This window comes from Cydia fagiglandana, chromosome 18 (assembly GCF_963556715.1).
Source record: "Cydia fagiglandana chromosome 18, ilCydFagi1.1, whole genome shotgun sequence".
Lineage (NCBI taxonomy): Eukaryota > Metazoa > Arthropoda > Insecta > Lepidoptera > Tortricidae > Cydia > Cydia fagiglandana.
The window spans coordinates 15,676,666-15,704,343 of NC_085949.1; the positions used below are offsets into that span (position 1 = coordinate 15,676,666).

Below are 27,678 nucleotides of genomic sequence, written 5' to 3' on the forward strand. Positions count from 1 at the left end.
CCCCCATTTATCTCCGAAACTACAGGGTCTAAAATTTTGAAAAAAATACACAAAATAGTTCTTTACCTATAGATTACAGGAAAACCTATTAGAAATGTGCAGTCAAGCGTGAATCTGACTTATGTACGGAACCCTAGAAAAGCGAGTCCAACTCGCACTTGGCCGGTTTTTTTTGTTCTACATATTTGTAGGAATTTTAATGACTTAATTTTGCAATCACTTTTGCTTCAGGTTCAAACAGTCGCCTAACGTATCAAAACTGGAACGACGTGGAAAAGTCCAACAGCCCCAACATATCTGTCACGTTTATCACCGCCAGCGAGAAGATGACCAAGAATTCTAAGAGATACTGCGAAAATTCGGTGAGAATTACCCATTACCCTTTAGCGCCCTATTTGGGTACACCTCGGTTACGGTGTTAGATTTGATTTTCTAATGTACCTCTACCTAACAGCATTAAAAATCGGCGAAGTGCGAGTCAGACTCGCGCACTAATGGTTCCTATTGGATACTAATGGATACTATTACGCAAATAACGCCAATAAAGTCACGTTTGTTGTATGGGAGCCCCACTTAAATATTTATTATATTCTGTCTTTAGTATTTGTTGTTATAGCGGCAACAGAAATACATCATCTGTGAAAATTTCAACTGCCTAGCTATCACGGTTCGTGAGATACAGCCTGGTGACAGACAAACGGACGGACAGATGGACTGCGAAGTCTTAGTAATAGTGTCCCGTTTTTTACCCTTTGGCTACGGAACCCTAAAAAATGGTGGATTCCAAAAAGTGGGTGTAGGCGCTAATGAGTTAACTACATGTCAAACAAAACGGAAGTACATACCTACTTGCAAAGCAAACGTAAAAACTTTTTCTCGCTGTATCTTTTTGCGTGAATCCTTACTTATACGGTCACGGTATAATTTATCCAGTGAACCCTGAAGATAAGGCGACCTGCATTACGATTACATTGTTTATAAATATCCTGCTATTGTACTGGCCCTTGCTATTTAATAATGCGACCTGCTTGTCACTACGATAACGAACCTTGTTCATTCTAAATGAAACTAAGTAATGACCAGTCAATATATATTAACTCACATTATAGACGGGGTCTAACGCGAATTTTATTCAATTGCCTTGATTTACCGACGTTTCGACACAGGTTTCACTGGTCGCGGCTGACTGATTGTCCCAGCAAAATGTCAAAACAGAGATTTGTGCATCTACCCGACGAAAAGTGTATGGAAATGTTTGGGGTAGACATCACATTTTCAAACCACCCACCACACATAATGTTAATTATTGTCAATAGTCCGACACCCATCTGTAGTAGACCCGTCTATAATGTGAGTTAATATGTGTTTAAAACGCAAAAGTTTAAAATATTATATTGCAGTCAATATATGTTACTATTTCATAATTAATGCGTATTTACACCTAGCGTTCATTGTACAGTCAAGGTATTAATTATCGACACGGACAAAGTGCCAAAAGTACCTACACCACCTTTTCACCCGTAGGTACGTTATGGCACAGTAAATTTTTGTAGTCATTTTATATTTGATAATTTTGAGACCTGAATTTTCAACAAACTTCGTGAAAAAACTTACCTATTAATTTGACCCAAATGCAATCTAGAAAACAACTGTTTAAACAAATCAAACGTAATTCCAAAAAATAGCAAATAAAAAAAATAAAATAAAAAAAGCATGCGTAACGAAAACGTGATTTTTCCATTTTTTCCTTTAACCCTTATCTTGGCAAGGCTCAAAATATCTTAAATATAAACATTTTTTTAGTTTTTTGTCACCTATTGAGCATACTAGACTATTAAAAAATAAGAAAAAAAATCCAGGATTTTCCAGTTTCGGAAAATCATATGTATCATATTTGATACAATGCCAATAACTCGACAAAATAGTTACCTACTTTTTAGAAGAAAAATGAAGATTTTAATAATAATAAAACATGTAATGCAACAGAAATAAGCATTTACTGCTAATTAAACGCAATCTAAAGCATCAGATGACTATTAAACCTGTAAAAATAAATTGTATCTACGAATACCTGATCACATGGACGGAAAATTAGATCCCGTAAAGTTTCAAAAAAGTCGTCAGCAAAAAGTTGAGTAAAATATGAAAAGTAAACAAATAATTAAAAGTTAAAAAAAATCATTTTTTTTACTTTGGGGCCATTTTTTGCCATACACATATTTTTCCGTGCTACGGGCTACGGCGTAGCAATAATGCTACAGCGTACTTAGACTATAGTTAAATAACATCTAGTACTTAAAAAAATCAAAGTTTAATAACTAAATAATACGAAAACTAATATTAAATAATTGAAGCATGTTTTGTAACCCCACAAAAATAAAAAAATTAAAAATCTTGTAAAAATATTTTGACGATAACTTGGCAATGTATTAAATGTAATACAATCCTTTCGATATGTACATTTCTGAGTTCTTGGCAGTGTATCAAATATAATACATAACAGTTTCATGTAAGGTTCTGTGTATTAAATGTTTTTAAATTCGAAGGCATTGTAAATATGTATGCACTAAGAGACAGTAAAGATATCAAAATGTAGATTATGAAAAAATATACACTAACATAAGAAATAAATGCAAAACTTCCAGTACGAACCGAAATCTATTGTTTCCGCGGCGCCATATTGATTATTACTAATTAATTTACAATGACACTCGTGTCAATTATTTTTTTCTATAAGTAAGGAGGGTAGCTCGACATATTGATGGCAGAATTATTGTGTTAGGTAATAAAGTGAACCTGCTAGATTTTTTTAAGTTCCATGTATCACGGGTGTTACGATGCCAAGATAAGGGTTAATGTCGCTCGCAGACGTATCTGCATGTTAAAAAAATTGATTAAACAAGTGAATCGCTTCACAGATAAACACCCAGCTGACGTCCACCTTAGTGAACCTAGGCCTACAACCGTTTCTCAGCCGCGTGCGTTGCGCGTGCGTGGCGTTAGCGTGCGACGAGGCCTGCGTGCGCGCGTTGGCCGCGCGTCTCGCCGCGCCGCTGCGCGCGCAGGATGTACAGAATGCCATCGCACAGGTGATCGCTGAGTAAGTACTTAGATACTAAAGACACTTGAGAATACTTATGACTGCTTGAGCCCGTCCTGCGCGCCTTTGGTCTCGGGTAGGGAGCGCAGCGTCTCTTTCGGCAGACGTTCCAGGCCTTAGGCCTCGAAGCTTTGCTCCTGACTGGATGCGGCGCTGCGCGCGCAGGAAATACAGAATGCCATCACACAGGCGATTACAGAGTAAGTACAGTCACCTGCAATAATATGTTACTATTCGAAGGCCGCAAAAATTTGTGACACGCTCTTATAGCTCTACAAATAAGATCGTGTCAGAATTTTTTGCGGCCTCCGTTGTGTAACATATTATTGCAGGTGACTGTACAAGCAAAGGTTAGCCACGTTTCACGAGGCCTTCAATATCATCATCAGCAAATAAAATATCACTTCATCATTTCCCAAACAATTTTCCTAAGTTTATATAACGTTCCGCACATGTATATTTCCTAAGTTTTTTTTTTATCACATCAATATATGCCAAATGACAATTTGCGCACCAAACTAGTGTCAGACCATGAAAAGTCTGCAGCGATTTTGATAGCCCACGCAGTGCAAGTGTCATTTTAAACGTCAAACTTCTATGAAATTATGACGCCTAAATAACACTTACACTGCGTGGGCTATCAAATCCGCTGCAGACTTTTCTTAATGGGACTTTATCAAATTTTTATACATATTATTTTATTTCAGATACCCAAAACGTCAGAAAATTCTCGAAGAAGCTCAAGAAGAATTGATCAACATCAGTAAACAGAACAGCCAGAGCCGATCATCAGATGAAACGCAACTGTACGCGTTGTATTCCATACCCGACTCCTTATGTAGGCTTATTACTTGAAAATGGAACATAAAAGTATGTTTATTACGAAGAAGCACGATAAGAATTGATCAACATCAGTAAACAGAACAGCCAGAGCCGATCGTCAGATGAAACGCAACTGTACGCGTTGTATTCCATACCCGACTCCTTATGTAGGCTTATTACTTGAAAATGGAACATAAAAGTATGTTTATTTCGAAGAAGCACACGAAGAATTGATCAACGTCAGTAAACAGAACAGCCAGAGCCGATCATCAGATGAAACGCAACTGTACGCGTTGTATTCCATACCCGACTCCTTATGTAGGCTTATTACTTGAAAATCGAACATAAAAGTGTGTTTATTTCGAAGAAGCACAATAAGAATTGGTCAACATCAGTAAACGGAACAGCCAGAGCCGATCATCAGATGAAACGCAACTGTACGCGTTGTATTCCATACCCGACTCCTTATGTAGGCTTATTACTTGAAAATGGAACATAAAAGTGTGTTTATTTCGAAGAAGCACAATAAGAATTGATCAACATCAGTAAACGGAACAGCCAGAGCCGATCATCAGATGAAACGCAACTGTACGCGTTGTATTCCATACGCGACTCCCTTATGTAGGCTTATTACTTGAAAATCGAACATAAAATTATTTTTATTGCGAAGAAGCATAATAAGAATTTATCAACATCAGTAAACAGGAATAAAGTGGTTAATAAAATTATAATTTATTTGTTCAATTTAGACAATTTGACCACTTTAATTTTTTTTATTTTATTATGAAAAAATCAAACGTCAAACTATCCAAATGTAATTTCAACCATGTGCGTAAATAAATAAAACTTAAATTTCTGCATGGAATGTTCCTATACTTTTTTAACAGAGATTTTATGTGCCAGTTATTATTGTTATTAAGTTATTGTATTTTTAAGGTGTAAATCTCGTGCTCGTCAATAAAAATGTCTTATGATATGGCGCTATTCACTTCGCCGTGTATGCCTGCGTCTTGGGTTTTTCTATACAAAATAAATATTTAAATAAAACCTACTGTGAAGTGAATAGGAAGATTTGGATAATAATAAACTATTTCAAATGAGATGTTTTGTACAAATGTAATTAATTAATTTTGTAATCGTTGATTAAATGGTGTTATTTTTAATATTAATTTCATTTACCTAAAGATACAATAGAACAATACACTTTTATTTTTTAAAGTGTCGATTATTGCCTCTTGTAGTGCCACTACGTTAATTACTAGAGATGCAACGGATAGTTGTTTGGCCGGATACCGGATATTCGGCCTAAACATCGGCCGGATATCCGGTATCCAGCCGGATAGTGAAATAATGGCCGGATACCGGATAGTAATCGGATATCCGGTCCATCTCTATTAATTATTTTATAGTCACAGGCATGAGTGATTACTTATACAAAATATATGCGCCCTTGACTGGTACTCATCATTGCCCATAATTGGGTAATTTAGTCTAGAATTAGCCTTTTGAACGCCAGACGGCAATTGACGTCAACGCAAAATCGTGACAACGACGCCAAAGACGGCATTTGACGTCGTTCGTTTTTTGATGAAAACCTACTGAAAAACACCCCACTTTTAAGTTGGCATTATTTGTTCACAAAACCAAATATTTACCCCCGTGGCGTCAGTGCCACGGCAAATCAATGCACTGTTTGACGTTCAAAAGGTTAGCCACTCACATGCTTTTGGTAACTGTAGCTATAGTGTGTAGCTTTCAAATAGAGCTCGACGGCTAATCCTATTGTCTATTGTTAAGTAAAACCGTTAGTGCCACGTGCCACAACCACCTGTATAAAAAATACGTACTTCGGTTATTGAGTGCCAGCGAGTCGAACGCTACAGAACCAGTCAAAAATGTGGCATCGAGATGCGTAACAAAGGCGCGTTATCGGAGAGCGCAACTACACTGGTTTGTTGAGCGTTGGACTAGCCCGCGCTCAGGTGCCAAATAAAATAATGAAGACCCTTTTTTGCAGGTAAGTAGCACGTGCGGTTTTACTTAACAATAGACAATAGGATTAGCCGTCGAGCTCTATTTGAAAGCTACACACTATACCAGCTGTCACCCTTATTTTATTATAATAATTATGTCACTGAAAAATATCAAGCATGTGAGTGGTTAGAGTATGTACGCATCAGCTCTCGTGGTAGCAATGAGTGGCGCCAACGTCAAATGTACTGGCGGTATCCCTTTCACACTGGACAACTCTGGCCGGCATTGTGACTTCAGCAGCAGACAAGTTATTATAGACAGGAACATAGCTATCGTCGCCCAGAATATCAGGATCAGGATTAGTCGGCAGCGGCGCCAAATGCTGTTCTGACGGACGGCGAGGACTTCCTCGAAGGTTAGAGCTCTGGAAGCAGATTTAGGATTAGATAAGTACCTATAGATATCGTCTTAGTTTAGGGCCCCCCCACATCTGGCGTCTTTCGAGCGTGGGCGTCTACAATTCTATAGCCGACGTCGACGCAGCGTCGACGCAACTGCGCAGCGACGTCATTTTCCATAGCGCTGGACCGACGCCGACAGACGCCGGCGCTCGAAAGACGCCAGATGTGGCGCCCTTAGGGGCACAGATTACTCAGACAGCGTGAACCAGACACAGTACCGTCTTTACCATAAGGGCACAAGGGGCCCGTGCCCAGGGCCCCCATCCTCAGGGGTCCCCGAAGGACAGACAGTAACAGTATATTTGATTACCCATAATAAATAGATCATAGAATTAAACTAACGTTTTACTAAAATGTAAAATGTTAGTTTAATTCGATTTCATTACTTTTTAAAAGGACCCCAAATTCTTATATGCCCATCAAGGGCCCCAGCATAGTTTAAGACGGCCCTGACGAGACATGTGCAATTTCACTTGTAAAATACTACACCCCGAGCACAACAACTATTAAGTAGCTTCTTATATCATTGAAAAAACTCAATTCGCGATTAAAAGTATCTATGACGGTATAATTGTTCTACATATAGAGCCCCTATCTCTTTTTGTTTAGTTACATTTGACTGTCTGGCTCAAACACTGAAATTATGGGCGTTCATTTTATTTAGAGCATAATAAAAGCCTACTAAATTCAAAGTAAATATTATAGGACATTTTTACAAAAATTTACTAAGCCCCACGGTAAGCTCAAGAAGGCTTGTGTTATGGGCACTCAGACAACGATATATATACTTAATATATAAATACTTAAATACATAGAAAACAACCATGACTCAGGAACAAATATCTGTATCATCATACAAATAAATGCCCTTACCAGGATTCGAACCCGGGACCATCGGCTTCACAGGCAGGGTCACTACTCACTAGGCCAGACCGGTCGTCAAAAGTAAGTAAGCCAATATAACTGATTATTAATACTGTGGATATGTTTACTCCAACACTAGGTATCGCATGCACCCACTTTACCTAACTCTCCGGCACCTCACATCGGACAAAAGCGGCTGTCTCTCTGGATCCATTTATTTTAACACATTTCACGAGTAGAAAGTACTATTTACAGTTATCGCATGAGTACAGTTTTTGACACGAAATGTTTTATTTGCTAAGAACGTATAGCTAAGGAAGTCGATCAGAGACTGACCCACGCAAACAGTGATAAGTAATCGAGGTAGCGTTTTATATTACATTTGCGGCTTGTTATAAATGATAGCAGTTATCTTTGAGTAAGTAGGTACGAGAAATTATAAACGACATTGTTATCACCTAGATACCTACCTATATGAACGAGTAGGTACGTTATGGAGGGTCTAAAGGGCCTACCGCGAACCACGTTCGACATGTTGCCTCTGTCATACTTGTAAATTCGTACGTAAGTGTGAGAGGGAGGCAACACGTCGAACGTGGTTCGCGGTAGGCCCTTAGACCCTCCATAGAGTACGTAAGTACTTTGGGGGGCCGTTTTCACAAAAACTGACGGAAGTCTCTTAACTCCCTATTCTAATATTATGAATGCAAAAGCCGGTCTGTCTGTTACCTCCTTCACACTTACAGCGCTGAATCGATGTAGATGGTATGGAGTTAGTTAGAGGACTGGGGAAAGATGGTACTTTTTATCAACCATCAACATCATTCCACGCAAACAAAGTCGCAGGCAGAAGCTAATATATACATGTGGGGAGACACTCGACCAGTGGGGATATACTCCTGACTTCGGGCAAACTCGGGTACGCTCGGCTCAGCATTCCTCCGAGCAAATTACCGGCCTGTCCAAACGAGAACAAATTTTTCACCAATCTGATTAGATTGTCCGATCAAATCAAGTCGCAACTGTCTGTACAGCCTGGCAAAAAAGAGTAGAAATTAAAAAGTGGTAGTGTACTGTACTGTAGTGTCGTCCCGTTCTCTTATATAAATTTATTTGAAAGGGACGACACTACAGTGTTGCCACTTTTTAATTTCTACACTTTTTTGCCAGGCTGTACAGCCCATTAATCCCGGCAACACAGAAAAATCTGTTTGGTGCTTTCCTATAGAATCGAATTTCTGATATATAGTTGGTCAAACCAATTTGTCAGTCAGTATACAGGGTTACTATTTTACCGGTACAATAAATTTTACCACATCATTGGTATCGATAATAGATCACATTGCACAAATAATTTTTTTTATTTTTTATTTCGCATCAATTAATTTATCCTTCACCAATTTAGTAACTTCTGGTTGCACTAATTACAAGGTGTCAACGGTATGAAATCGCGCGCGTTGACGTAAACAAACAGTTGCCAGTTCGTGCGTTTGCTAATCGATGCGTAAGGCATCCACATTTTCTAGTACTTTAGCGGATAAGTTCGGGCATTGGTATTTTTGTTTTTTTTTGTTCCCAAATAGTAGTAACAAAGAATGCTGGTATTTTTTATTTTTGGCAACAATTACGTATGTTGATTTATTGTACTGGTAAAAAAGTAACCCTGTATAACAACCAGGAAAACGATATTCATCATTTTCTTTTGGGTGCTACTTAGTACTAGTGTAAGACAAAAATAGTATGATTCTCTCTACCTATGATTGAAATGAGACAGTCGGGAGACAGTCCATAGATATAATAATCAGCGAACTGATATACATGGAAGTATTCTGTCCGCTCAGTTATGACCCAACGTAAACTATTCGATTGTAGGCGGTGCTTACAAACTATTCGATTCGCAACTTCAGTTCGTCCGAGATGACAGTCAGTGACGGATGGCTAAATTGATTTATAAAAACAACGTTTTTTTGTAATTAAAAATGTCTTCATGTGTCGTGAAGTGGTGCAGAAGTTATTTTAGTTCATACCAAGGATAGTGGAATCACTTTTCACTTGTAGTAAACAGATAACTTCAGTAAAATTTGGAATAAACATGACGATTTGTTTTCAATACTACCGTGCTAAGCTAAAACGTAACAACTGCATACGACTTTCATAACAACATACGACTTTTTAAATTGCAAGGATAATAGGGATGGTGTTATGCCAAATGAAGTAGACTATTTTATTAACTTGTGCTTGGTTTAGGTATTTTCTATATAATTATAAATGTAGTAGGTAATGAATTCTTTCTTACAGATTTGTATTTTCCTTTTTTATTTCATGAGACGGAGCTGTAAAAAAACTACCTTATTCTTTCAAATTCATAATCAAATTTGATATTATCATTTTACATTACTTTCCATTCAGATTCCCACAAGATGCTATTCGCAGAGAACTATGGAAAAAAGCTGTCCAATTAGAGAGACATGAAATTAAGTGGATGCCTGGAAAGATATCTAGAATATGTTCTATTCATGAGATATAACTCGTGAGATAATCATACCCGGTCTCCTATATGTAGATACACTTCCACTGAATTAATTTAACAAATACACACATTATCTGAAAATGTTGATCATTCGAATCCACCCTCTACCGTCACATATATGTCGGTTCTCTCTCAAGCCATTTTTGACCCGATTCGTGTACCCATGTAAATTTTGCAGGCTGTATAGCCAGTCCGAATTCTAAGATCAAGTTTACCATACATTACAATGGCGTACTTGATCTTAGAAAAACGGACAGACTATACCTGAACGTGACTTCGCACTGCCATACAGATTGATAATAAAATATACAAAATACTTATTATAGCGGAATACATTTATACAACAATGATATATTTACTTATGTTGAGTCAGTCTGTCATTTCATAACAACATTTTAACTAGTTATCTTTTAATCTGCATTAAATTATTATACGTGAATTATTTGACTGGTTCTTCAATGTATGGCATAAACCTATCCCTGTCCAAGTCATATTCTAATCAAATATGAACCGCAAACTCTCAGCGGCCAGTACGTACAGCAAGAAGGTTATTAGCGGATTAATGTCGCTGATTGGTAGTTATTGACATTATATGCATTTCATCTACACTTAGCTATGTACCATTAGTGTAATAAAGATGACTATTATTTTGTTTACCAGCTTTGATTACAGGCTCTGTAAACGCGTCGTCTTATTTAAACGTAGGCGTAATTTTGTATGTGTGCTAATTTGGCCCGAGAATTTGAACGGTAATGTTCCTAAAGGCGGTTTCCATACTAAATATATGCGTTCACTGATAATAATATACTTAGATGACGCCTCAGCGAGCTGTCACTGTTGCCACTTTTGTTTAGTGTACGATTAACAATGTGGAAACACCTTGCTGTAGCTATGTCGATAAAGTCATATCGATAAACTATCGACATTTCTTGCAATTTTAATTTTACTTCAAATGTTTAACGATACCTAAAATGAAAAAAATGCTTTTATTCTTTATTGTGGTTATCAGATCACAATTTTATCGTCACGCCCCAGAAGGGAACCAAGGGAAAGTTCAGATATTTAATTCAAATACATAAATGCCTAATAAAATATGTGTTCGGCAATAATTGAATTATTTTATTATATTATAATATATTAATTATCCATTAGCATTTCAATTATGTTTATCTTTAACGAAGATATTGCAGCTTCAATTAATCGCTATTTCGTTCGGCTGTGTAGCGTTTATCGATATATAACATGATTAAAAACGACTTTTCACATCCCTAAAAGAGCACACATATACGCTTTTACGCACACATACGCAACCTGGTTCTACCAAAAAAGGCAACACTTTGATTTGAAGTCCATCTTGTCAACAGTATGGTTGTCCTTTTTTGACAAACGGCACTTTTAAAAGAGCGAGGAGAGACAAAATGATACTTAACTAGTTGCTGCGCCGTCAAAGAGAACAGAAAACGTTGGGGCCTTGTACCTACCTACGTATAATTCATCTGCAATTATTTTTCAAGGGAACCACCGTCTCGTCACGTCACCACAAAACTTCGTACTTCGTAGGTATGTTGGTATTATACCTGGTGGCTAAAAATAACTGCATTCCCTTTGCCACGGAGGTTTTGGGATTATACTGAGCAACTTTTACTATGGGACCAACTCCGAAAAATCGCGAAAAAGAAATGTATGAAACAGCCAAAATTTTTCGCGATTTCGGGGATAATCCCAAAACCTCCCTGGCAATGGGAATGAAGTTATTTTTTGGGCACCCTGTAGGTATGTAAATAAGTTCAGTATTTAGAAGCATAATATACGGGCCTACCGCGAACCATGTTCGACGTATTGCCTATCTGTCGCACTTGTAAATTCGTACAATACCTAAGTGTGACAGGGAGGCAACACGTCGACATATACCTACAGCAGTCATGGTGGCTTTGATAAACCTGCTCATTGTCAGCAAATACCTATGTCACCATCCGGGAGACCCCCCAGACCATCAGAGTCAGCATATTTTATGAGAGAAAGAAAGGTGGGTGCGTTCGAGACCCAAACAGTGCGCGTGTCAGGGTTCGAAAGAAGCCGTATTTATGTGATTGTGTATCAGCAAGCAATATAAATTCGATTTTATTTGATTATAACTTAAAAAAGGTAAGGGGAAAGATTAGTGGTAATTTTACCATAGTACAAACGTTCTCAACTTTTCCTCTCAGGATTTTCGCCATAAATTCATTTTTTTAAATAAATTCAATATTACCAGTATATCTATGTCTGTACGTGCTTTTTTTGATATTCTTGTTTTTAGAAGAATTATATAGCTTCCTTCAAAAATCACTAATAATGGCTAAATAAGTAAATGCTCCGTAAACAGACGCCTAGAATTATTAAATATATAGAAGATTACAGAATTAGTGTAACACTAAACTAAAGACTAAACCCAAAAATCTAAACGGTCAGACACAGATAATTTCTTTCTCATTCCGTTCCCAAAATTCCGTTACGATTGGTTAAGTTTTGGGGAAGGAAAATGTCGAAAATAAATCCTCGTCTTCCGAGATTTTTACGCAGGGTTTTTCGCCTAAGCTGCACTTCCTTATCGCTCTAGTAATTTTCTGAAGAGCCTTCCCCGTCAGCGCGACGGAGATATTTACGTAAAATTCTCAATACTCAATAGTTCTGGATAGTAGTCATTATAGATTTTGACCCGTGAATAATTAGTTATTGGATTTTTTTTTCGTAGGTCCCTCGAGGGGGTCACTGGGAGTTTAAATTCAAAAAGTAGGCTGAATAAGGCTCCTGCGTATATTCGAAAAATGTTTTTTTCCAAAAAAAACGGTTTTTCTTCAATAACTCGGCCATTTTTTATTTTACAATAAAACCGCAAGGACAAAAATTGTAGGAAATTTGATTCTCTACAAGTTAGTCCAGTCATTATATCCAAAAAACCGACCCTTCCCGTGAATAATCAGTTTTTGGATTTTTTTTCGTACGTCCCTCGGGGGAATCACTGGGAGTGTAAATTCAAAAAGTAGACTGAATCAGGGTCCTGTGTATATTTGAAAAATGGTTTTTCTTGAATAACTCGGTCATTTTTGATTTTACAGTAAAACCGTGAGGTCAAAAATTTTAGAAAATTTGATTCTCTACAAGTTTGTTTCCCTTCATTTATGCCGTAAAGCGTAGAACATAGGAGATAATTATAATATTTTTTATTTGTCGCGTTTTTCAGGTTAAATTTTATTAAATATCTACTTCTGAGATATATACTTCTGAGAGAGTTGTGCCCAAACAAAAAAATTATCAGGAGAGCCCCATTAATATAATACTAAAATTTCGTGAGATTTAACTGAAACCACTTTTTCCCTATGTTTGCTGCGGGGTCCTTTTGTTATAGTTAACGGTTACTGGGATTATTCCCCCCTTGGGTATTTTGCCGGTAACGGCACATCACTATAGTCTGTATGTTGAGGTATTTAAAAATCTACCTTAAAAAAATGGCTTCTTAAGCCAGTTGAGGGTAGATGAAAACATTACATGATCAATAATGGGCATTTTCATTTTAACTTGCACTTTAAAGTGCGACTTAAGTCGTGTTTCAGTAACGTCTAACCTAAACCGTTACATTCCTGACAAAATGTATGGGATTTGACATTGACCGTCAGTTTTGTACCGATTGCTAACCGGCCGTTAAAAGTGCACAGTTAGTGAAAATGCCCTAATGTACGTTAAAGTCAGATCATTAGGAGACAGATCCAGCTGGTTTTGTATTTGGTTGGTTAGCCAATAAATGTTATAACTACCCGAAAATGTGCAAATTGTTTGTTTACTTTTATTTAAGTACCTGAAGATACACAGTATAGGTTTGGTACAAGTAAGTAATACATACCTACAATTCCTGCAAAATATGTTTATTTTGATGTATTTTAGAAATTATACGAGTACGTTACGTTATATTCGAGTAGTATACAGGGTGAAATTGTTATGTTTAACCATACGCCGAGGGATGGATATGGTGGTCTTTTAAAACAACTTTTACTATGGAGATGTTGTCGCTCAAGCGTTTCCGGCATATATTTTGGACTACAGCGCCATCTATGGAGTATAGCTGGACGTGGTAACTCATCGGACCGACGAAGTGGCCTCCCACCACTCGAACTTCCATCACCACGCGGAGCCACTGTAGAGGAACGGAGGTGGGGACGTGATGATGGAGACCCGGGCCAGCACTTTGCCATCGAGCAGCGTCGTGAGCGGTCACAATTGTATCCTCCACTGAGTAACTTTCCCTAGCTAAGCTTATATTGATTTGTGGTAAAGTAACTTTGAATAATTTAGTCAATCATTGATCTAGTCAAGTATCCATTGCTATTAGTAATTAGTTTTGCCGATATAATATGTAGCTATAATAAAGAAATGTACTGGGCGACTATTAAGTGATTAAATATATTCGTTAATTTAAATAGAACATACTTTCACATATATTGCCTGTATTCTATTTGTGTTGCAAATAAAAGGTATTAATATGTACTCTGTGTTCATTCTTTTATCAGAAGTGTTTCGTACCTCGTGCGCCCTCCACAATGCCACGTGCTCGGAAGAGAAAGGCGGAGAAAAGAAGATCGCGCCATCGGTCTACTAGCTCTGAATCATCATCTACGAGCTCCAGCAGTTCAAGCAGCTCGTCGAGCAGCGACAGCAGCCGCGCTAGGAAGCGGCGTAGACGGCAAAAGAACAAACGAAGCCGAGATGCACTGCCCGTGAGTCAAAACATTGTTTTATCGTCAGTGATACCCGAATTCGATCCGTTAATCGATGACGTTGATAGTTGGTTAGATGTAGTTGAGGCTAATGCGCGTACGTTTGGGTGGTCGAACAGTATGATAACATATCAAGCACTACAAAAATTGAAAAATACCGGTAAAATTTGGTTAGATTCTTTTCAAAAGAATGAGTGTAAATGGACAAATTGGACATGGAAACAGTGGAGTGGTATGTTATCAGACACGTTTCAAGTTAAACGGAATACCTATGTACTTCTCAAAGAGTTGATAGAATCAAAGCCGCTGCCTAAGCAGTCGTTGTATGAATTTTACTTTCAACAAAAAGCCAAAATTGACAGGCTACATTTAGGTTTTCGAGAACGCGACGTGATATCAATTATCGTTGGGTCAATAGGCGATGTAAACATTATAAGTGCGGCGGAAGCGGGTAGTTTTAAATACTGTGACGAGCTCGCTTCATTCCTGCACGGTAAAACCTACACAGAACTCGAGAAACCCGTTCCTAGTAAAAATAATACGACTAGCAAACATCCTTTTCGATCGAATAACACGATTCTAGGTCAAACCGTCACAGAAAACAAAGTTTCCAGTAGTGCATCTGATACTTCTACGCCAAGTAGTAACAAGAATGCAACTAACGGTGTTACATGTTATCGTTGCGGTGAACCGGGGCATAGAAGAATCAACTGCACTTTAAAAGATAATGTCAAATGCACTTCATGTAATAAATTCGGGCATTTAGAAAAAGCTTGCAAATCCAAAACAAGTATGAAAGTCGAAAAGGATGCGGAAGTCAAAATGATTAATGATTCTAAGCAAAAATTTTTCAAAAAAATATATTTGGACGAACTTGAATGTGAAGGTTTCTTTGATATGGGGGCTGCTTGTTCTCTTGTAACGGAAGATTTCGTCAGACGGAATAATTTGCATACATTCCTGTTAAACGCTCCTGTCAATCTTTATGGATTTAGGAATGATTTATCGGCTCAGGTGACTCACGCGGTGGCGGTTAATTTAAAAGTCGATTCAGTTGCGTTGATTACGACGTTTTATGTAATTGACACGTTGTCGGGTGGCGATATTATAATAGGTCGCAATTTTACAGAAGATAAGAGGATTATGTACGTTCGATTCGGCGAGAACTTAATATTTCAATCGGTCCAGTCAATGGAGGTGTTCAATATTGACACTAATACAATGAATAGTAGTAACAGTAAGGAGCATGAATCTATCCTGAAGGGCATTTTTTCGAAATACCCTAAATGTATATCCAATGACTTGACAGATTTGGGTAAAACAAGCTGTGTTGAACTTGATGTTGAATTGACAACTGATAAACCAGTATGTCAACGACCGTATAGAATGTCTGAGTCTGAAAGAGCCACCACTCGCGAGATATGTAATGACTTATTGAAAAGTGGTATTATTCGTAACAGTAATTCACCTTACGCAAGTCCCGCACTGCTTGTTAATAAGGCGTCAGGAGCCAAACGCTTATGCGTCGATTACCGACAACTTAACAAGATCACGGTCAAAGAAAAATACCCAATGCCGTTAATCGAAGATCTCATTGATAGGCTTAGGGGTTGTAAATATTATACCTCACTAGATTTGAAAAGTGGGTATCATCAAATCTCAGTCAAATCCGAATCGGTCCATAAATTAGCCTTCGTCACGAGTGATGGGCACTTCGAGTATGTTCGTATGCCTTTTGGGGTCTGCAATGGTCCCGCAGTCTTCCAACGATTGATGGATACAATCTTAGGTAATTTGCGTTTTGGGCGTGTCATTTGCTATATGGACGATTTGCTCATTGCCACAGAGACTCTAGAGGAAAATGTCGCTTGCTTAGACAATGTACTGCAACTCCTTGAAAACAATGGCCTAACTATAAATATGGAAAAATGTAAATTTTTTCAAACAGAGGTCACTTTCCTAGGGTATCTAGTCTCACAGGAGGGGGTACGGCCTAGTGATCGTAAATTGAAAGCAATAAATGAGTTTCCCACCCCAAAAACTGTTCACCAGCTAAGGCAATTTTTGGGACTTATAAACTATTTTCGAAAGTTTATTAAAGATTGCGCTTTACTTTGTAAGCCTTTAAGCAATTTACTAAAGAAAGACTCTGTGTGGCAATGGAGCGACGAGCAAGACACGGCGGTAGCAAAATTAAAGGGTGCTTTAGTAAATAACGTCACATTAAGCATTTTTGACCCCAAGTTGCCAATCCATCTATATACTGATGCGAGTCGCGATGGTCTTGCTTGTATTTTAATGCAAACCACGGAAAATGGCGAAAGACCAGTGCATTTTTACAGCCGACAGACAACTAATGACGAAAAGAAATACCATTCTTTTGAGCTTGAGCTATTAGCCGTAGTGACGGGTTTACAAAAATTTCGTCATTACTTGTTGGGAACACAGTTTAAAATCATTACCGATTGTAACGCTGTGAGGTATGCATTAACTAAACAGGAAATAGTGCCACGCATCAGTAGATGGGTTTTGTACACTCAAGAATTTACGTTCGAAATACAACACAGAGCTGGGTCACAAATGCAGCATGTTGACGCTTTGAGTCGCAACCCAGTTAAAAATGATGACTTGCCTACTGAAAGGAATGAAGTTATGTTAATAACTGAGGGTGATTGGCTTTTATCGGTGCAATTATTAGATTCAAATATCAGTCAAATTCGACAAATCTTACAGTCAGGCGAGGCCGAAGCGAATAAACAATTGTTTAATGAATATGAATTAGTCGGTAATAAGGTATATCGCAGAACAGAATTTGGTAGACGCTGGGTAGTTCCAAAGAACTGTATATGGCAGGTTATTCGATTAAATCATGATGATGTCGGACATTTTGCGGTGGACAAGACAGTCGAAAGAATAAGAGCTAAGTACTGGTTCCCACGGTTAAAGAAAATTGTAGCAAAATACATAAAAAATTGTCTCAATTGTATTTATAACAAACATGTCCACGGCAAAAAGCCCGGCGAGCTTTATCCTATACCTAAACATTGCAGACCGTTTCACACGCTGCATTTGGACCACTTGGGCCCCTTTGTCAAAACTACGCAGCAAAATAGCCACTTATTAGTAATGGTAGACGCATTCACTAAATTTGTGTTCATATCTGCTGTCAAGAACACAAAAAGTCAAATCGTCATAAATGAATTAAATAAATTGTTTAAATTGTTTGGGCCACCAAAACGGGTTATTTGTGATGCAGGTAGTGCTTTCACGTCAAAATTGTTTACGGAATTTTGTAAAAATTCTGGAATTAGGGCTCATATTATTGCCACGGGTGTTCCTCGCTCAAACGGACAGGTAGAGCGTTATAACCGGACTATTTTAGACGCATTACGTAGTTTAGGCGCGGACACTGATGATAATAAATGGGACCAACATATTACAAAAATACAGCAGGGAATTAATAGTACAATTAATAAAACAATAGCTGCGGTGCCAAGCGAGGTATTTTTCGGGTATCGAATTCGGACTAGTAATGACGGAATCACTGATGATGATAATGTTGAGAACTCGGTCGATGTGACGGCACTCAGGAATCAAGTCGATTCCAACATCAAAAAGAATGCCGTAATACAAAAACAAGCGTTCGATGTTAAACGTAAGAAAGCGCCTAAGTATATGGTAGGTGATTTGGTAGTACTGAAAATTCCGAGCCAGTCAAATGAAGGACAAAGTACAAAATTATTGCCGCTTTACAAAGGGCCATTTCAAGTAACTGAGGTTCTAGGTAAGGATCGTTACAAGGTTGCTGACATGAGAGGAGCAGAAAGAACTTCAAAACGATACGATGGTACTGCATGTGTTGAGAACATGAAGCCATGGATCAACTTTGGAGCAGATTCTGACTCCGAACGGGACCCGGATGTTGTCAACAGTATCGAAGGTAACATCTAACTATATATATTTATCAATATTTGCATAAAATAGTTCATTTAATATTTCAATTCGTTGATTTAAACATACTTACTCGAACTGATAAAACCTCGAACTAAAAGGTTTTTCTTGATCTAATGCAGTAGCCTCGTACAGAAAACGTAGTGTGAGTATGTAAGTTGTAGAAAATAGGAAGTGAACGTCACTTACTATTTTATCGGGTATGTGGTGATACACGACTTGTAATCTGAACATTACAAGTTCAAGCCACAATGGGGAGTGAGTTGGCCGGCGATGGGATAACAAACTCCACCCGAATAAAACAATTTATTTACTTGCACTATTCTTTTAAGGCTGCTTTATTTATACCTACAGCTGTCGAATAAAATAACTTAGACATTTGTGTTCTGTCCTCAGCTCCTGCATAAGATCCGGACGTGACTCGGGACGAGCACGTACTCCAGGCTGGCCGGATGTTGTCGCTCAAGCGTTTCCGGCATATATTTTGGACTACAGCGCCATCTATGGAGTATAGCTGGACGTGGTAACTCATCGGACCGACGAAGTGGCCTCCCACCACTCGAACTTCCATCACCACGCGGAGCCACTGTAGAGGAACGGAGGTGGGGACGTGATGATGGAGACCCGGGCCAGCACTTTGCCATCGAGCAGCGTCGTGAGCGGTCACAATTGTATCCTCCACTGAGTAACTTTCCCTAGCTAAGCTTATATTGATTTGTGGTAAAGTAACTTTGAATAATTTAGTCAATCATTGATCTAGTCAAGTATCCATTGCTATTAGTAATTAGTTTTGCCGATATAATATGTAGCTATAATAAAGAAATGTACTGGGCGACTATTAAGTGATTAAATATATTCGTTAATTTAAATAGAACATACTTTCACATATATTGCCTGTATTCTATTTGTGTTGCAAATAAAAGGTATTAATATGTACTCTGTGTTCATTCTTTTAGAGCTAACCCAGAAAACGCAAAAAAACATGTACCGTCTCATACATTTTGGTGAATCACATGACAATGTTTTCTATAATATACATAACAGCTAATATTTTTGCGATTTCGGGGTTCGCCCCAGTAAAAGTTGTTCAGTATGACCCACAATCCACATTATCAATATAATATTTTAAACTTTCGCGTTTTGAACACATATTACTTAACTGATATTATAGACGTCGAACGAAACGAAACGTCGTTACCGAGAGTAGGTAGAGTATAAAAAGAAATTGAGAAGTATTAGGTAGTGTAGAAGAGGCCTACTTGCTATTTTATTATTTTACGAATATATGCGATTATCATTATAATTTTGTAAACTTCCGTGAGACACAGACATATTAAATATATTAAGAACAACAAAGACATATGGAAATGAAACATGTCGTTTTTCGACTTAAAGTGACCCGTTCTTAATATATTTAACATGAAAAATAAAGAAAAAGATATTTTATATTTATATAATTATTCCAATAAATACTAGTGACCGTTTTTCAAATAATTCTCGTGTGCTTTATTTCGTGCGTTTAATCTACCGTTAAAAATTAACTATCGTGATGTTCCAAAACAAATTAAATATCTACCTGCATTATCTGAAAGTGACAGTTTTATTTGCACGAAGATAGATGGCGCTGTTCGGCCGTATTCGATATTTAAATCTCATTTGTTTTGAACTCCGAATTTGAATAACCTCGTTTCATGGCGCAATCTATTTTACATTTTTATTTGAATTTAGAATTGGAACCGACGTGATATTTTCATGGCAATGTTTGTAGAGATTTATGTTGATACTAGCTGTGCCCGCGGCTCCGCCCGCGTGGAATTCGATCTGTGTCAGTAAGCGGCTAATTTCTGATCCTAATTTCTCTCCCTCTCCCCTGGAGGCGGAACTTGAAGTATAGTTGACAGATGGATATGCTAGAGGACTGCAGTCCAGATACAATATTTTACAATTAGGTACCACAAAATAAAACTACAATCCAAAATCAATAGTTTTGCGATATAAAAAAAAATCGATATAAAAACGCAATTTGATAGACATTTGTACATTTTTACTTTTAGTATGGAAATCAGTGACATCATTTTATCACGAAAATCAACAGTACTACAGCAGTAACGTTGCAACAGAGTAATGCTGCCGCAGTCGCCATAATTATAAAGTGATTGAAAACGCGAGCGAAGCGAGCGCGAAAATTTTTCGATATAAAAACGCAATTTGATAGATAGTTGTAAATTTTTACTTTTAGTATGGAAATCGGTCACATCATTTTATCTCGAAAATTGACAGTGCTGCAGCAGTAACGTTGCAATAGAGTAATGCTGCTGCAGTCGCGACACATCAGAAAGTTGTTGAAAACGCGAGCAGGCGTGTCTCACTCCGCGATTTCGTCGCTTTGCTACAGGTAGCTAAAAGTACATCCGTTCGGCCCCAATTTTGGGGTTTGCCATAAGCCGCGCGTGGCGCTGTCGCCACCTAGCGGCCATATCTGTGCTGATCGTAACAGACGCGTTTTGTTAGAGAGTGAGTCTTGAAGTACTTAGTACAATTATGAATTCTGTGACGCGAGCGAAGCGAGCGCGAAAATTTTTCGATATAAAAACGCAATTTGATAGACAGTTGTATATTTTTACGTGTAGTATGGAAATCGGTCACATCATTTTATCACGAAAATCGACAGTGCTACAGTAGTAACGTTGCAACAGAGTAATGCTGTTGTAGTCGCCATATATTAGAAAGTTATTGAAAACGCGAGCGAAGCGAGCGCGAAAATTGTTCGATATAAAAACGTAATTTGATAGATAGTTGTACATTTTTACTTTTAGTATGGGAATCAGTCACATTATTTTATCACGAAAATTGACAGTGCTGCAGTAGTAACGTTGCAACAGAGTAGTGCTGCTGCAGTCGCCATATCTTAGAAAGTTATTGGTAACGCGAGCGAAGCGAGCGCGAAAATTTTTCGATATAAAAACGCAATTTGATAGACAGTTGTACGTTTTTACTTTTAGTATGAAAATCGGTCACATCATTTTATCACGAAAATTGACAGTGCTGCAGCAGTAACGTTGCAACAGAGTAATGCTGTTGTAGTCGCCATACATTAGAAAGTGATTGAAACCGCGAGCGAAGCGAGCGCGAAAATTTTTCGATATAAAAACGCAATTTGATAGATAGTTGTGCATTTTTACTTTTAGTATGGAAATCAGTCATATCATTTTATCACGAAAATCGACAGTGCTACAGCAGTAACGTTTAACAGAGTGAGAGTGACATTCCATTTCCAACTGCAGCTGCAATACTGTTAATTTTACTATGGAAACGCGTCGCTGTCATTGTCAATTGCCATAGAAAATGAACAGTATTGCAGCTGCAGTTGGAAATGGAATGTCACTTTAATGCTGCTGCAGTCGCCACCCGAATGTCACTTTTATCGTAACTTATAATGTTATTGTAAACGCGAGCGAAGCGAGCGCGAAAATTTATCGATATAAAAAACGCAATTTGATAGACAGTTATACATTATTTTTTACTTTTAGTCCCAACCAGGCGCGAATCCAGGATTTCATACAGAGAAGGGACGGGACAGTTTTCTATCAGCCTAGCTTCGCATAGGGCTCGACATTTAAGGGTCTCAGCGAGGTTGTTTTCATACAGAAAAGATGCAAGAAAGCAGAGCTTTGAATTGACCAAGTGAATTGAATTGGCGAAGTGTGAGCAAGGCAGAAGGCCCAGCTGCGAAAGACGAAGGCTTGGATTTGGATCCACGCCCAAGTGTAATTAAGGGAGAAGATCAACTTTGCCATAAGGCAGAAGACCTCGCGTAAGACCTTATGCCGAACTGCAAAAGAGTGGCTTGAAATCGAATCTATGCATGTAATCATGACTCTTCTACTGCTCGCTCTTTGGCTTCACTCGAAAGCGCTACTTCATAGGATGCTTTTAGTTTTCGGCTTTCACGGGGCCCCTTATAACACTTTGACAGTTAGGTCTCAGGATCGCGGCTAAGGAGCAACTCGGCTTGGCCGACAAATCTAGCGTGCAAGAGAGCAAAATTTGCTATAAAATCGGTAACCTATGTCGAAAAAATCGGCTGGCCGCAAGCCCGAAAGCAAGATTTTTTTCCATGACTTTAAGGGCCTCCGCGTAAGGTCAAATCGAAAGCCTACGTTGGAGATGTTCTTACGTACCCTCACTCTCTTACTTGATCCCTACGGCCCTTCGTTATTAGATGGGTACTTGTATGTACACGTATAAAAGTTTCATGTAGGTACCTACTCCACGACGACTGCAGTGCTGATGCAGCCTGGGCTTTTTTTTGCCTACGGTTTTGGTGCCATAAGCAAGTTCTTACTTTGCTTAAAAGGGTTAATCCGGCACTGCAAATGACAGAGGTCAATGTTTTTCAAAGTACCCACCTTCGTGGTCATTATTATTAAGTGCTTAAAGTAGGCGATACGTATGAATATAGATTTGATATGGGTGCGATATAAATACGATTAGGTATAATTCATGATAGAGAAAATTAACAATTTTAAATAACTATGCAATTATACGCGTGTTGATATGTGTGTTTATTTTACTTCTACGTAACTATGTAAACTCATTTTTAGTTTTCTTGATTACTTAATTGTTACTCAGTTCCCCAAAAGATGGCACTGTGCAATGAGGGGCAATTAATTTACTGTCGTTTAATTTTGTTGTATTATTAATTTATGAAATCAACATAATTATTCCATTATTTTTGTTGATATATCCGTACCCCCTTTCTAAACTTAGAGTTAATTTGGCAAAATCTTTCCTCGGTGGCTTATTCATGTCACAATGTATTAAATTCAGCGCCATCTGTTAGTTTACCAGGATACTCAATAGTTGTAGCACAACTATTGAGCAATAGTTGAAAAGAGTTTGCCCCTCTTTCCTAAGTAGCGCCATAAGATTCAGGGGCAAACTTAAGTCAATCGAGTGTTGTGGCTACCCCCCCTTTTAGGGGTTGAATTTTTATAGCCTATAACCTGGCCGGGGATTTTCTCGACAGATTAGTAAAGTTTTCATCAAAATCCGTTCAGCCGTTTTCACGTGATGCGCGTTCAAATAAACAGACAAACAGATAAACAGACAAACAGATAAACAGACAAAAATTCTAAAAACTGTTGGAACGTGTTCTGTTATCGATTCTAAGTATTCCCAGCCAACTTTTTTTCAAATATCTTCCAAGTACAGACTTTCGACCGTCTTCAGCTTTATTATATGTATAGATAGATAGATTTGTAAGTAATAAAAAAAACCGGGTAAGTGCGAGTCGGACTCGCTTACGAAGGGTTCCGTATTATAATGCAAAAAAAAACAAAAAAATGTTGTTATAGCGGCAACGGAAATACATCATCTGTGAAAATTTCAACTGTCTAGCTATCACGGTTCGTGAGATACAGCCTGGTCACAGACGGACGGACGGACAGCGAAGTCTTAGTAATACGGTCCCGTTTTACCTTTTGGGTACGGAACCCTAAAAACGAATAGTAATAATAGTATGTACTACCTAAGTACTAAAAAACCGGACAAGTGCGAGTCGGACTCGCGCACTAAGGGTTCCGTACCATAATGCAAAAAAAGGTAAAAAAAAAACGGTCACCCATCCAAGTACTGACCCCGCCCGACGTTGCTTAACTTCGGTCAAAAATCACGTTTGTTGTATGGGAGCTCCACTTAAATCTTTATTTTATTCTGTTTTTAGTATTTGTTGTTATAGCGGCAACAGAAATACATCATATGTGTAAATTTCAACTGTCTAGCTATCACGGTTCGTGAGATACAGCCTGGTGACAGACTGACGGACGGACGGACAACCGGACAGCAGAGTCTTAGTAATAGGGTCCCGTTTTACCCTTTGGGTACGGAACCCTAAAAACTAACCGTCAAACCACTCAACTCCACAAGTTTATTACCTACCTACGTAAATACGTATAATTACCAATGTTCTTTTTATTTTTGTCTGTGTTTTTAATCATCATTTTCCTCGCTTTTTCCTGGCATTTTGCCACGGCTCATGGGAGCCTGGGATCCGCTTGGCGACTAATCCCAAGAATTGTCATAGGCACTAGTTTTTACGAAAGCGACTGCCATCTGATTGTCCAACCCAGAGGGTAAACTAATAGGCCTTAATGAGGATTAGTCCGGTTTCCTCACGATGTTTTTATTTACCAAAAAGCGACTGGTATCAGGCGTGGCTCACTCCGCGATTTCGTCGCTTTGCTACAGGTAGCTACAAGTACCGTTCCACACCAATTTTGGTGGCTAGCCATAAGCCGCGCGTGGCACTGTCGCCACCTAGCGGCCATATCTGTTCTGATCGTAACAGACACGTTTTGTTACAGAGTGAGCCTTCTGTACCTAGTACTATTATTTATTCTGTGATCCTATTCAAGTCTTATTCTTCCGGTAAGCTTCAAAGATCATTGTCCAAAACTCATTTCGAGATTCCAATAGAAGTGAACAATGAGAGACAAACAATGAGAGAAAGCGGAACATAAATCAAACGGTTAATCGATGTCGTTCGGTCGTTAATTTGTCGCTCGCTTTTAGAATAGGGGCGGGGGTGGGCGTGAATGATAGAAGGTTGGAAATTAATAGCTGTGGAACGTGAATTTTACAAATTGATGAAATGTACGGTGAGTGAATAGGCGCGACGGGTTGCCATATCCACTTGACCGTCCGACGATAGCATAGTATCCGAAAAAAATATGCTCTTCGTCCGCGGGAACCTTACTATCCAAAGGGGTGGAAGAAAGATTTGATTTCAGTGCCATCTAACGGAATATTTCGGCATTATTTACTAATTCTCTTGATGCGACAACGTAGCCTAACTAAATAGTTAGCTCTAAAAAAAATTATTTATTTATTTATTTATTTAAACTTTATTGCACAAAAGAAAACTTATCGTACAAAAGGCGGACTTAATGCCAAAAGCATTCTCTACCAGTCAACCTTAAGGCAAAGCAGAGAGATTGTGGGCGGTGCAACTGCTACTACTACTAACAAAATTTAATATAAGAACGCAACGCTAATTTAAGGAATTTTAACATACATACACAAGCACATCAAAATATACACGATACATATAATATAAATATAAATATACATATATATATATATATATATATATATATGTATACCTAACATTAAATATATACAATAAAATATATAACTTATATAACTAAAACTAGGAATCCTTCATTCTACCAGCAAAGAAAGCACGTAACGATTTCTTAAAAGCGAACTTGTTTGGGGCATTTTTAATACTAAGGGGGAGTCGGTTCCAAAGGCGCGCTGCCTGCACGCAGAACGAATCTGACATAAAGCCAGTGCGATGTGGAGGGATGGATAAGGACATATTGCCAGAAGAGCGAAGCTGACGGTTGCGAGAAACGCCGTAGTATTGAAAGAGGGACCTGAGGTATACAGGAGAGTGTGGATCGTTGAGGACAGAGTATAGAGTGCACAGCATGCGAACACTGCGTCGTTGACGGATGGGAAACCAGCCAAGCTGGGAGCGGTATGAAGAGACATGATCGTATTTACGCAGACAAAAAATGAAACGAATGCAGTTATTGAGAAGGCGATCCAACTTATTGAGAAGTTCTTCAGTTAGGTCAGGATAACACACATCACCATAATCAATTATAGGTAGAATTAGAGTGTTTATAAGGAGAATTTTAGTCTTGATAGGCAAAAAGTGCTTTAGCTTATTTAGTGAATGAAGAGAACCCATAACTTTTCGGCTGACCTCAGAAACCTGCGCTTTCCAATCCAACGAACTGTCGAGCTTGTATTTAGATGGCAGTGTAGTTATAATTTTTGTAGAAAGTTGTGAATGCGCTGCGCGGGGCGTGCGTCGCTAAAGAACCCCGAACGGTTGACAGGAAAACAGTCTCGCGGGCCGGACGGTTGAGTGGATATGGAAGAATTAAATGTCCTGATACAAATCCTGAAATCACCCTAAAAATCCGGATATTTCTTGTAGCAGAGCTTTGGCGTAGCTTGGACGACGCCCCGGCGGCGCTGATATACTGTATCGTGGATCTACTTTTCCCTCTCCCTTCGCCCGATCCCGTAGCCCCCTCCCGGACGCGCATTTTATTTTTGTAAGGTCATTCCTAAAAATCCGGACACATACCAAGTCCGGCCGCAATCCGGACAAAGGGTCAAAAATCCGGACATGTCCGGACAAATCCGGTCGTACGGCAACCCTAGGCGCGAACTGCAATAAACGACAAGTTGTAACGTACTTATAATTTACAGAGTTTCAGAGGATCGCCGTGGTCGTATGCCACGATTATAAACTTAAAAGTAATGTGGCATACGACCACGGCTATCCTCTGAATCTCTGTAAATATATAAAAAAAATCAGTAAATTATATTACGTTGTATTTTTATATAAAAAAATTGTAACATTTATAATATTTCCTGCTTGATAATTTTAGATAAGAATTCTATCTTGTTTCATACTTTTTAGAGCGCGATTTGCAGTAGTCGGGTTTTAGTTTTTGAACTTATTTTTTATTTAATTAATTTTGGGGTCATGATTTCGTTACTAACTTTTTGAAGTCACTTTATATTACTTTTGCGAGGGCGTCCTCAGTACAGAAATGCACGCAGAGCGCCGCCTATATCGGGCTACGCCCTTTAGTGCCTATGAGGGCGCCGAAGGCGCCCGGTTTTGGAACGCGTACGTCGGGCTACGCCCGACTCTTTTCGTATGACGGCGCCGAAGCCGCCCGGATTTGGAACGCGTACGTCGGGCTACGCCCGACTCTTTTACGACCTGGCCACGACATTGGTCTAAGGCGATCGGCGGCGGCGACCGGCGGTAAGTCGCAAAAACAATAACCCGGCGACGCATAATGCATGCCACGAGCCTTGTCGCTGAGCGGCAACGCGCGCGGCGTGCACCGGGCGACCGGCGGCGGCGGCGAGCGGGGAGGGGCGCGACTCGAACATTTGTATCGGGCAGCGCAGGCGATACCACGACTTTGGAGCGGCGCGACCGGCCTAGGCGGCGAGACGAATCGAGCGGTGCGATACGGAACAAAACATTTTGTTTTTTTTTCGAGCGACATGGAGACGCAAGGGTTTATTATTGAAATTTTAAATGTACTTTCGCGTATTTAAGTATGTTGTGACGTCTCCACACTTATTCTTGTGTAAGTACTCGTTTTTTTGGGTGCTTTATATATA

The 27,678-nt window shown here is 38.8% G+C and overlaps 1 protein-coding gene and 1 long non-coding RNA gene across 2 annotated transcripts in view; one reads left to right on the top strand and one right to left on the bottom strand.

Annotated features, from left to right (window-relative positions):
* LOC134673396 (eIF-2-alpha kinase GCN2) overlaps positions 1 to 5,085 on the top strand; it is a 45,327-nt gene extending 40,242 nt beyond the window's left edge. The window contains exons 26-28 of the mRNA XM_063531370.1: positions 232 to 362; positions 2,919 to 3,100; positions 3,808 to 5,085. Of these exons, the coding sequence (XP_063387440.1) occupies positions 232 to 362; positions 2,919 to 3,100; positions 3,808 to 3,955 (461 nt within the window). The 3' untranslated portion in view covers positions 3,956 to 5,085. The remainder of the gene's footprint in view (positions 1 to 231; positions 363 to 2,918; positions 3,101 to 3,807) is intronic.
* The window catches only part of LOC134673426 (uncharacterized), a 155,541-nt gene that overhangs the window by 58,957 nt on the left and 68,906 nt on the right, over positions 1 to 27,678 (bottom strand). The window lies entirely within an intron of this gene.